At 45.3% G+C, this 12741-nt stretch overlaps 1 protein-coding gene across 3 annotated transcripts in view; it reads right to left on the bottom strand.

Moving 5' to 3' along the window:
• The window catches only part of EMILIN2 (elastin microfibril interfacer 2), an 85394-nt gene extending 74971 nt beyond the window's left edge, over nucleotides 1–10423 (bottom strand). For all 3 annotated transcript variants that reach the window (XM_045003682.1, XM_045003680.1, XM_045003679.1), the window contains exons 1-2: nucleotides 10051–10423; nucleotides 9434–9556 (exon numbers count right to left, since the gene is read on the bottom strand). In XM_045003682.1, the coding sequence (XP_044859617.1) occupies nucleotides 9434–9556; nucleotides 10051–10175 (248 nt within the window). In that variant the 5' untranslated portion in view covers nucleotides 10176–10423. The remainder of the gene's footprint in view (nucleotides 1–9433; nucleotides 9557–10050) is intronic.
• Nucleotides 10424–12741: the final 2318 nt, after the last annotated feature.

Genomic DNA, 12741 nt, shown 5'->3' with positions numbered 1-12741 from the left:
CCTACTGCTGGTGACATTTGACTCAGATGATGAAAATGAACATGCGTCGGTCCACACTGCTTTGGAGTGTTATTGACCAGAATCCCTCATCAGTATGGACGCATATCCTCTGGAATGGTGGCTGAAGCCTGAAGTGACATATGAACCTTTAGGACTTCTGGCACATAAATATCGTGTGACACCAGCTACAACAATGCCATGCAAACACCTGTTCTCACTTTCAGGTGACACTGTAAACAAGAAACAGGCTGCATTATCTCCTGCAAATGTAAAAAAAACTTGATTGAGTGATTGGCTGAACAAGAAGTAGGACTGAGTGGACTTGCAGGCTCTAAAGTTTTACATTGTTTTATTTTTGAATGCAGGTTTTTTTGTACATAATTCTACATTTGTAAGTTCAACTTTCATAAACAAAACTTTCTTTTTTTACAGTGAAAATATTTATAATAAAAAATAAATTGAGAACTGTACACTTTGTATTGTGTGATAATTGAAATCAATATATTTGAAAAATGTAGAAAACATCCAAAAATATTTAAATAAATGGTATTCTATTTTTTTAATCGCACGATTAATTGCTATTCATTTTTTAATCACTTGACAGCCCTAACTGTAATACATTAACCATTGATGATATTAACAGCAGATGGTTGGTCAACTCTGTTTTCACTTCATAATCCCAGATTCTGAGCCTGATTCTCCTTTTACATTGGAGTATCTCAGTTGAGGTCCGTGGCGTAAAAGTTGTGTGAGAGAAAAATCAGACCCCATTTTACAATTTCCTGGGAACTGGAACTATGGAGGGCAATTGGCAAAGTAGGGAGATAGGAGCTGTGTGCTCAGGACAGGATACACTGCAAAGGATGAGGGAAAAATCAGAAGTCAGAGGAGGAAGATGGGAGTAGGAGAGATGCAAAGTGTAGGAGCAAGGCAGCAGTGTGAACAGAGCATTGTGATGAGCAGGAAGAAAGATAAAAAGCGTCAATGGGAGTGGCTACCCCACAGATCACCAAGGAAATTTAAGAAGAGATTAAAGCAGAGCCCTGAGTAGAAAGGACATATGTTTAACTGTATTTTGAAATGTCTTCCTAATAGATTCCCCCTGCCAACTCAGGCTAGGTAAAGCATGAGCATGTGATGTGTTCTACAGATGGACTGGAGTTGGAATTCGCACCAGAGCTGGCAAAGTTGCTTGATTTTGAATTTCTGCTATTAGCAGCAGCTGAAGCATTTTGAGGGAGGAGACACTGGGACAATAGTAGATTTTTACTGCTGTTGTACTCATTTTTCTCTACAAAATGCTCTGTGCTCAAACCAGAGTTATTGCTCTCCCTTCATCTGGCTTAGGTCATTATCATTTAATCTACCCTTCTCTACAGCTGGAAAGCAATGGCTTTGGTTAGCGTTAGATTGGCACAGATAGTACAGTATCACTCACTGCCTCCCCACATAACTTCTGCAGCAAGATTTCATTTTGATCCATGCTATCGCATGATTTTTTAAACTTGTTCACAAAAGCAAGGAGGACCAGAGGCACATGGGCTGGGAGCGCAGATTCCGGGCTGGAGCCAAAAATTAGGGGTTCAGGGTGTGGGAGGGGGCTCCAGGCTGGAGCAGGGGGTTGGGGTGCGGGAGGGGTCCAGCTGGGGGTTCAGGCTCTGGGGTGGGGCTTGGGGTCTGGGAGGGTGCTCCAGGCTGGGACCAAGGGGTTTGGAGGGAAGGAGGGGGATCAGGGCTGGGGTAGGGGTGCAGGGACGGGGTGTGTGTGTGTGTGTGTGTGTGTGCGCACGCGCGTGCACGCTCCATGAAGCGCTTACCTCAAGCAGCTCCTGGAAGCAGCCACATGTCCCCCGCCCCCCTGGCTCCTACATGGAGGCATGGCTAGGTAACTCTGCACGCTGCCCCATCTGTGGGCAGCATCCCCGCAGCTCCCACTGGCCGCGATTCCCAGCCAATGGGCTGGGAGCTGCGGAGACAGTGCTCGGGGAGTGGGGACGGAGGCAGCGTGCCTGCAGAGCTGCCTGACGCCTGGCTGCACTTCCACCAGCAACAGCAGGGATGGGGAGCCGCTTGTGGAGAGCCACCCCATGGACCTCAACATATTTACCACGGACACTCATGTCTGTGTACAGACACATTGCCGACCCCTGAATTGAAACAGGTCAGAAGTGCAGGCGGGTGTGGGGGGGGGGAGAGGGAGAAAGAGAAAAAAAAAGCAAGTTGTGATCAGAACATTATATGAAGGTCTGATATCTTGAGGACCACAAGGGGAATTGAGGAATATTCTCCATTATGGGAAACCTGGCAGTGATGTAGGGCATTACTCTATTGTTCTGGTGGTTTGTTGAATATCAGACCTTAAATTGGTCAGTGGTTCTCTGGACCAGCAATGCTACTTTGGAACTGGTCCGGCACTCAATAGAAGAAGCCCCAGACCTCCAATCAGTGCAATTTTCAAATCATGAAAAAACAGACAAATATCAACTGCAATATTTGTATTAATGTGAGTTGAGGGGGAGTTTGAGAAGTTTTTGGAATTATTGCAACATCTATGAATGATGTATGAAATGAAAATTCCTATCCAAGTTTCAGAGAAGAAAGATAGTGTTTGCTGTGTGCATAGACAGAGATACACAATATTAGGCTCACAGAAACACAGCCAGACAAGTTTACCACATCCAGCCGTCTTGCAAAGATTATCAAACAGTCTAGAAAACTCAAGTATGTTATTAAAGTTTTCTTACTGCCTTCAAGGTCCCATCCTTAGGCTAAACTCTCCATGTAGTCAGCCAGCAGGAGCCTGTAGAGATATTTCTGTCCCACACACGATACCCTCTCTTTAAAAAGAAAACAAAAACCTCCTTTCTTGATATTTAGAGGGAAATATACAACAGTCCTCAGTTTTCCCCTTTTGTACTTAACATAGTATCTGTGTTTTCAAGGGTTTTTCTTATGCGATATTGACTTCTGAAAGCCAGAGACCCACTTAGACCCTGTCATAAACAGATAGTTAAGTGTTAATGTCTCTTTTACCTGTAAAGGGTTAAGAAGCTCAGTAAACCTGGCTGACATCTGACCAGAGGACCAATAGGGGGACAAGATACTTTCAAATCTGGGTGGAGGGAAGTCTTTTGTTTGTGCTCTTTGTTTTGGGGGTTGTTCGTTCTCGGGACTGAGAGGGACCAGACATCAATCCAGGCTCTCCAAATCTTTCTGCATCAGTCTCTCATGTTTCAAACTTGTAAGTAGCACAGGCAAGGCGTGTTAGTCTTATGTTTGTTTTCTCAACCTGTAAATGTTCCTTTTTGCTGAGAGGATTTTACCTTTGTTTGCTGTAACTTTGAACCTAAGGCTAGAGGGGTTTTCTCTGGGCTATATAAATCTAAGTACCCTGTAAAATATTTTCCATCCTGATATTACAGAGATGATTTTTACCTTTCTTTTTCTTTAATTAAAAACTTTTCTTTTTAAGAACCTGATTGATTTTTCTTTCTTTCTTGTTTTAAGATCCCAAGGAATTGGGTCTGGGCTCACCAGGAGTTGGTGGGGGAAAGGAGGGGGGATGGTTAATTTCTCCTTGCGTTAAGATCCAAGGGGTTGGATCGGTATCACCAGGGACTTGGTGGAAAAGCCTCAAGGCTATCCAGGGACAGGGAGTGTGCCAGACACTGGAATTCTGGCTGGTGGCAGTGTTACCAGATCTAAGCTAGTAATTAAGCTTAGAAGTGTCCATGCAGGTCCCCACATCTGTACCCTAAAGTTCAGAATGGGGGAGGAACCTTGACAGACCCTAATCAAGGACTATTGTACCCTGGGCTTGATCCTGCCCAAGGCAGAGTACTCTGGCTCTGATCCAGCATAACACTTAAGCACATGCTAAACTTTCAAGCCTGAAGTAGTCCCATTGACTACCATGGGGCTGCCAACAGCTGACTGAACCCCATTATAGTACCCTGTATGTAAGGAACAGGGACTGAAACTGCTGCATAGATGCCAGGAAAAAAAACGTGGATAACAACCAGCAATACCAATTTATACCAAAGATCTGGTCTACTGTTTTCTTTCTAAAGGGAGCACCTGAATAGTCTTTTTCCCCTCATTAATAAAATAACGTTTACATCTTTACCTGGAACGTTTTTATTAACACAGTTTGTCTGCTGCTATTTATAGGTTGGTCTCCCAGCCTTTACAATTACATATACTAATGATTAGAGTTTATGGGTATTTCACTGTCTTTTGTTTGATATAATTCTGTCTATGCTTTATTCAAATGTTGGTGTTTATCACACTGTGATTATTCTGGAATTAGATTTATTTAGAGAGATAAACATATGTAAAAACGATAGGTTCAAAAATACTTGTTTAATGGGTCAATTTGTAAATAGTCATTTAAATGTTCATTTAGTCATATTTATTTTTAGACAATGTGTCATTTTTCCTGTCTGTGTTCTAATTACTTGCAATCTAGTGGAATAATCTGTCTCCCTGTTTATTATATGTTGATCACAGAAGTTAAAGATGAAAAAGACCAGTTAAAATCATTAAATTTACTCCCTCCCCCCCCCCAGGAAGAACATATAGTCTGACCCAGTAAACACTTAAGCACATGAATAACTCTAGTCCTAAGAGTCGAACCACAGAAATCAATGGAACTAGTTACATGAGTAGAGTTATTCACATGGATAGATATTTATAGCATCAAGCCCATAATCATCAGATAGAAGATTATATTGATAATATACTACACTTGTTATTTGCCAGAAGGCCAATATAGTTTTCTTATAATAATTATATTAAAATATATAATAATATCAACCCAAATCTCATGAGTAACCCTTCAATAAGAAACCAAAGTGAGTGAATGCACAATGGAAAGTGAAAAAGTAAAATATATTTAAAAAAAGGTAGTACAGGACGGTCAGTTATTTGTAGACATTCATGATTTTTTAAATTATAAAAATATTTGAGTGAGGGTAAGTAAACACATGAACACTTTTGCATAAGTAAATTTCACTCCCACTTCCCAACAACAGCAAAAGTTTGTTTGTTTTTCCCCTCTCTCTCCAGGGCTGGTCATAGTTTAAGAAAAATAAATCAAATCTCTCTCCAAGGACAGAAAATACTTCAAAGAGCCCTTCTGGTTTTTCTTCCTTCTCTCTTCCGACTTCTCAGACTCCAAGCATCTAATCATATAGATCCTAGAATCTTATTCAGAAAAAACTCCCACTAACTTTTCAGGGAAAGACTATAGGATTGGGCCCCAATACATATCAAAAGATACTTAAATAATAAGATCTGACTGCAATTACTGAATTTTAACTTACAATTTAAGCAAATACATCTTGTATTTAAAGTTGTTACACTTAAAATTTTCTAGCAAAGCAGTAATTCAACAGCTTTTTTGTTGTTGTTGTTGTTAAACAAACAATATTTTTTAATAGGACTAATGGGTATGAGGTGATTAAAAATGATTTCATGAATTCACATGCTGCTGGGTTTGGTCACTAGAATTCATATTTCTATAGAGTAGTTCACTGTCATTGTAATTAATATCCATAATACATATATTCTCGTATGTATGGAATATCCTCTGTTTGGGTAAGTACCTGGTATTTAAGACAGTTATATACACAATATATAATGCACAGCTTTGTTTCATCTAAATATTTTTATATGTAACATAGGTCATTCAAATATCAAAAAAGCACTGTGGACATGATCTTGATCTAACTAAAAGTAAATGGCAAATTTCAAATGCTATTTAATATTCAGCATTAAAATGATGAAGAGCTTCTATTTGAAGGGTATCAGTTCTTAGCAATTTATTGCTCAGCTTATTATGAATGAAAGACACATACTGACATTTCATGGAACAGGTGAGAATCCTCATAATAGGAAGAGGCATAGACAGTTTTTAAAGTTGGATACAGAAAGTCAGTCTGACATATCAGTGACTGTCACAGATCAACATTAATAACAAAAGGCACACATCTATGACACAGGTAACAAGTTGTATACCTGATTCAGATCTCAGTTACTCTATTTGACCAGAATTTGGCCCATTTACTTCATAATTTAGTCCTCTCTCTGTAAACTGGTAAAGGAAATAATAATTACACAGAACTTTTTGCCTCAATGGTTTTACTTGTTTGTTATAACCGTTCTCCAGGTCCTCCTCCTGTCTCGTCTATGTTTGGGTCCTGAACCTTAAACCACTTACATATATGAGTAACTTTATTTGCATGAGTAGTTCCATTGAGTTTCATGAGACTACTCACGTGAGTAAAGTTAAAGTTATTCATGTGCATAATTGTTTGCAGGATCAAGGACATAGATTGCAAAAAGAACAGGAGTACTTGTGGCACCTTAGAGGCTAACAAATTTATTTGAGCATAAGCTTTCATAGGCTACAGCCCACTTCATCAGATGCATACACTGGAACATACAGCAAGAAGATATTTATACATACAGAGAACATGAAAAGATGGAAGCAGCCATACCAACTGTAAGAGGCCAATCAATTGAGATGAGCTATCATCAGTGGGAGAAGAAGAAAAAAAAAAACTTTTGAAGTGATAATCGAGATGACCCATAGAAGGTGTGAGGATACTTAACATGGGGAAATAGATTCAATTAGTGTGGCTACTTCCACCTTTTCATGTTCTCTGTATGTATAAATATCTTCTTGCTGTATGTTCCAGTCTATGCATCCGATGAAGTGGGCTGTAGCCCACAAAAGCTTATGCTCAAATAAATGTTAGTCTCTAAGGTCTGGTCTACACTGGGGGGAGGTGGGGGTCGATCTAAGGTACGCAACTTCAGCTACGTGAATAACGTAGCTGAAGTCGAAGTACCTTAGCTCGAATTACTTACCGTCCTCAAGGCGCGGGATCGACGTCCGCGGCTCCCCATGTCGACTCCGTACCGCCATTCGCGTTGGTGGAGTTCCGGAGTCGACAGGAGCACGTTCGGGGTTCGATATATCGCGTCTAGATGAGACGTGATATATCGAACTCCGAGAAATCGATCCGGCGGGTAGTGAAGACGTACCCTAAGGTGCCACAAGTACTCCTGTTCTTTTTGCGGATACAGACTAACATGGCTGCTACTCTCAAACCTGTCATAGATTGCAAACTCTTCAGTGCAGATTCCGTTCTTATTCTATATCCTGAAGGAAACTAGCACACAGTGAGTGATAGATCAATATTAACAATAATAGATTCTCCTAATATCACAGAGTTTGGGGCACACAGCAAACTTCCAAGATTACAGAACTTATATTTTGAGTTATTTTAAAAATATTCACCCAGTTTTTATAGCCACACTTCTGCCATACTAACATACACCTTAATGCATATGAAACTTGAAAGATACCTTTATATAGTATACCTTATATTAAAAATAAAAAGATGCTTTGTAATTCCAACCCTAGTTATCCAGAAGATAATGTTTATCTTCACCAATATAAAGCAAGTCAGATTCAGGAAATAAAGATTTGCAGTCAGGAAGATCTAATTTCCTTTAAAATGGACACCTCCAGTATACGTTATCAGATATTCACAGTCAATATTTTAGAACCTGGCTTACCATATATAACTTCCTGATAGGTTTGTCACTCAGAAGCAGTGACAGGCGTTTAATAAACAAGGATTTACTTCGCCCAATCTTTATTTGTCCACTTCAGTGTCACAACTCTAAAATGGGCAGTTAAATACTATGAAAAGAAACAACATCGGAAATGACCCAGACAGGGTTATTCAGCTGTGTCTCTGGGGAGTCTCCCATGATTTGTCTCAAGTGGCCAATGTTTATATAAGAAAAGAAGGTACCTTTTTGGGGGGGGGGTTGCCAAAAAGTCTTACAAATGCCAAATATGCAACATTAATTGTCTCAGGCCCCTGTGAGGCAAGGAGCATCCTTAGATCCCATGGATGTAAACAAGAGCTGAGTGGACTGAGCCCATCGCAGGAGGTGCTCAGGACCTTGCAGTATCAGCCACATACTTCATTCACTCATGTCTGTTCAGAAATATATACAAATCGTTTTTGTTTTTCTATTTATAACAATAAAATTTAGCTCATTTAGTGTCTGATCCAATATCCATTAAAGTCAATAGGAATCTATTGACTTTAGTAGGAGTTGGATCAGACCTAAACAGAGCTTATTGTCTGTGGATCTCAAATTCCTTTGCAGAGGAGGGTAAGTACCATTATCACTGTTTTACAGATATAGAAACTGAAGCCCTCAGGGGCGGCTCTAGCAATTTTGCCGCCCCAAGCACGCCGGCACGCCGCGGGGGGCGCTCTGGCGGTCGCCAGTCCCGCGGCTCCGGTGGACCTCCTGCAGACATGCCTGTGGAGGGTCCGCTGGTCCCACGGCTCCGGTGGAGCATCCGCAGGCATGCCTGCGGGAGGTCCACCGGAGCCGCGGGACCAGCGGACCCTCCGCAGGCACGCCTGCAGGAGGTCCACTGGAGCCACCTGCCGCCCTCCTGGCGACAGGCAGAGCGCCCCCCGCGGCATGCCACCCCAAGCACGCGCTTGGCGCGCTGGGGTCTGGAGCCGGCCCTGGAAGCCCTGTAAAGTGATTTTCCCCAGTCACACAACAGATCTGTGGCAGCGCTATGAATAGAACCCTAGTCTCCTGACTCCTACTCCAGTGCCCTGTCCAATGGACCACAATGCCTTACCTAACATAAAACACATACTACAGAAACATGTCTTAGTGCATGATGCACTAGCTTTATTAAAAAACAAAAAGCAAAAACAAAAACTCCTGTCTATGCTAGACAATTTAAGAATCTATAAATTAGAAAGATATTGGCCCACATTCACCAGTACACTGCTCCAGCAATGCAAAACAACTGTAAAGCCAGGTGTAGCCAGGTTTATGACTGCTTTGTACCACTGGAATGGAGCGAAACAGCTGGAGTGCCCCCATGATTCTAGGCCAAGGTGAGTAACTGCTCTCAGCAGGTGCATGCACTCTTTCCACAAAAGCTGAAGTACAGCATGCATATTCACCCCAACTAGATAACACTAGAATGACATCAGCACCAAATCAATTATCAATGGACAGCTCAGACTTTTGCAAGTAATTTCCTTGATTTGTTTTAGCAATGAACAACTAACTTATTGCATGATCTCACAACAGAATACTCAGCGTGGCTCTAATTCGTTTCAGCTGCCTTATGTTTGTAATAAAAAAGATAGTAAATCAGGAACGAAGCTATGGCTCTGTACTCAGAGGCTAGAAAATTATACACATTGTCCTGCAATACCCACACAGAGATCCCAAACTTTTAAAATCCCACGGACCATCTGAGCTCTGGGGATGTAAAGCTTGTTAGCTGTTGTGTTCTCACTAGATGTGGAAATGATTTACTGATGACCGAATGGTTCCCCACCCAGAAATCTCCTCCTCTCATACTTACACTGGGGTTGGTGAACAGGGAAACTGGTTCCAGGCACATTTGTACTGCGCCTGAATAAACCGCTCAGTTCCATCCAGCACAGAGCAGCTCACGTTCTTGTTCACTATGTAGGCACACCAGTTCCTGGGAGAGGGTGACAAAAAGCAGGACAAATGCACAGTTAAAGGGGCAAACAATAAAGGTTATTAAACCAGTGGCACGTCAAGTGTAGAACAAACGCACCAGTCAGGAGACAGCCCTGCGTGCCTGTAGCTCATAAAACCTTCTCCATGTCCTCCAGCACGAGCCTACGATCAGCCCTTTGGGCGAATGACTTTGCGGCGCCCCGAGCGAAGTATCAGCATCCACCCCCCGCACCACTCCTGCAGCCATTTCAAGCGTTGGGGCTTTGCAGTCATTCCTCTCGCCCTGGCTCGCCCAGCTCGAACCCCCAGACTAAAGGGGACCCCCGGGAGCCTCCCGCCCCCCAGCTCTGCCTCCGGAGTAGCGGCGGAGACCTGAGCCGGGCGCAGTGCCCCGGAGGGCGGGAGCGAGTCAGTCAGCGGGAGAGCAGCCCCGGGAGCCGCAGCTGGGACCCTCCCGCTCGCCCCGCGCACGCAGGAGGGAGACGCACTTACTTGCTCCTGGCGCCCGGCCGGTTGTACCTCAAGTGCGGGGTGGCCTCGCTGAGCCCGCCGGCCAGAGACAGGAGGAGCGCGAGTGCCCAGCCCAGGGGCGCGACGGGTCCCGGGCGCAGCCCCATTGCGGTGGGCAGGGCAGGGGCTGGAGCGCCCCGCGCCTGGCTGGGGAGTGGCGCCCGAGCGGGGCTGGCGCGGGGAGCAGCCCGGGCTGGAGACACCCGAGAACGGGCCGCGGCGGGCAGAGACGTGCCCCCGCCCAGCGGTACGCGCCGCTGAACCCCCTGCCCCGTTCGCGTCTCCCCGGTTCTCTCCTCTCGCCCCTGCGCTTTCTCCCTCCGTTCTCCTCTCTCCGCCGGCGATCCCGCACTGACGTAACAGGCCCCCCACCCGCCCCGGACGGGTGACTCCCCTCTACCCCCGCGCCTTGTCTGACCAAACTAGTGCAAGGCAGGCACCCCCCACGGCGTTCCCACCCTGCGGGGGGGCGGGGGAGGCAGGTCTTGATTACTTCAGCATACTCAGTTGTGGAGGGTGTTTTTTTTTGTCTTCCAGAGAGCGCGTTTACTCATTAGCTCTGCACACAGTCCCACAACCGGACAAGGGCCGACCCTTACAGACACACAGGCCCCACCCCGCCCTCTGTTGGCCTGCACCTCTGGCAGGACCTTTGTCTTGTAAGCCCCTAGAGGACCGCACACGTGCAACTGTAAGATACTTAGGTACAGAGGCAACTCATCTGGCATGCAGCCACCGCTCCCTCCCCCGCCAGTCAGACAAGCCAGCAAACAGTAACAGTGACGGCTTGTGCAATCAATGCTTTATACGTTAATACTGGTAACTAATGGAGAAACGGCTTAGTCCACAATGAACATTATACCATGTGTGGTGTCACATATCTCACACAATGGGAGTGCTGCCATGCTACTCGTACACCATGACCCCCTAGGGTTGGAAACTGTCTAATCCCACAAAAGGAACACCCCAGACACCACTGGCTCCATCCCACCCTGCCTCCCTCACTTTCATTGAGCCAGGGCAGGGGGTTGGGGTGTGGGAGGAGGGTGAGGGCTGCAGGCTGGGGCAGGGGTGTTGGGGGGTACAGGCTCTGGGCAGGGAGTGCAGGCTCCAGCAGAGGCCAGAAATGAGGGGTTCAGGAGGCGGCTCTCGGCTGGGGCCAAGGTTTTTGGTGTGTGGAAGAGGGTGCAGGCTCTGGGGTAAAGCTGGGGATGAGGGGTTTGGGGTGCAGGAGGGGGCTCAGGACTGGGGCAGGGGGTATGTGGGAGTGTGTGGAGTCCCAGTGGCACTTACCACGGCTCCCAGGAAGTGGCCGTGAGGCTCCATGTGCTGCCCTCATGCCCGCAGGCACCACTCTCGCAGCTCCCATTGATCACGGTTCCCTCAGGGCAGACGTAGTGCACGGAGCCTCCCTGGCCACCCATGCGCCTAGGGGCCGCAAGGACCTAGCAGCTGCTTTCGGGAGCCACACAGAGCTAGGGCAGGCAGGGAGCCTGCCTTAGCCCCGCTGCGCTGCCGCCCGTTTAAGGTTTTACTTTGGAAAATGACAGGCTCATATTCCTATAATTCTTTTTGTTCTGTAGAAGCAGCAAAGAATCCTGTGGCACCTTATAGACTAACAGAAGTTTTGCAGCATGAGCTTTCGTGGGTGAATACCCACTTCTTCGGATGCAAGCAGTGGAAATTTCCAGGGACAGGTGTGTATATATAAGCAAGCAAGAAGCAAGCTAGAGATAACGAGGTTAGATCAATCAGGGAGGATGGGGCCCTGTTCCAGCAGCTGAGGTGTGAAAACCAAGGGAGGAGAAACTGGTTCTGTAATTGGCAAGCCATTCACAGTCTTTGTTTAGTCCTAAACTGATGGTGTTAAATTTGCAGATGAACTGGAGCTCAGCAGTTTCTCTTTGAAGTCTGGTCCTAAAGTTTTTTTGTTGTAGGATGGCCACCTTAAAATCTGCTATTGTGTGGCCAGGGAGGTTGAAGTGTTCTCCTACAGGTTTTTGTATATTGCCATTCCTAATGTCTGATTTGTGTCCATTTATCCTTTTCCTTAGAGACTGTCCAGTTTGGCCGATGTACATAGCAGAGGGGCATTGCTGGCATATGATGGCATATATTACATTGGTGGACGTGCAGGTGAATGAACCGGTGATGGTGTGGCTGATCTGGTTAGGTCCTGTGATGGTGTTGCTGGTGTAGATATGTGGGCAGAGTTGGCATCGAGGTTTGTTGCATGGGTTGGTTCCTGAACTAGAGTTACTATGGTGCGGTGTGCAGTTGTTGGTGAGAATATGCTTCAGGTTGGCAGGTTGTCTGTGGGCGAGGACTGGCCTGCCACCCAAGGCCTGTGAAAGTGTGGGATCATTGTCCAGGATGGGTTGTAGATCCCTGATGATGCGTTGGAGGGGTTTGAGCTGGGGACTGTATGTGATGGCCAGTGGAGTCCTGTTGGTTTCTTTTTGTTCTGTATTTGCAGAGTGTCTCTCACACTGATGTCCTGGTTTACGATTGGGGTCCCTAGATGCTACTACAATACAAACAAATAACTCATTACCATCATAACATTTATCTTTACCTTAGTGCTTCTCACATGGTCTGACATAACTCCTAACCTTACCTGAATTCCACCTGCCAATCTGCCAAAATCTACTGTACAACTGCTTGGCTGATAAG

This window comes from Mauremys mutica, chromosome 2 (assembly GCF_020497125.1).
Source record: "Mauremys mutica isolate MM-2020 ecotype Southern chromosome 2, ASM2049712v1, whole genome shotgun sequence".
NCBI classification, from domain to species: domain Eukaryota; kingdom Metazoa; phylum Chordata; order Testudines; family Geoemydidae; genus Mauremys; species Mauremys mutica.
This window is presented reverse-complemented; position numbering and strand designations above follow the sequence as displayed.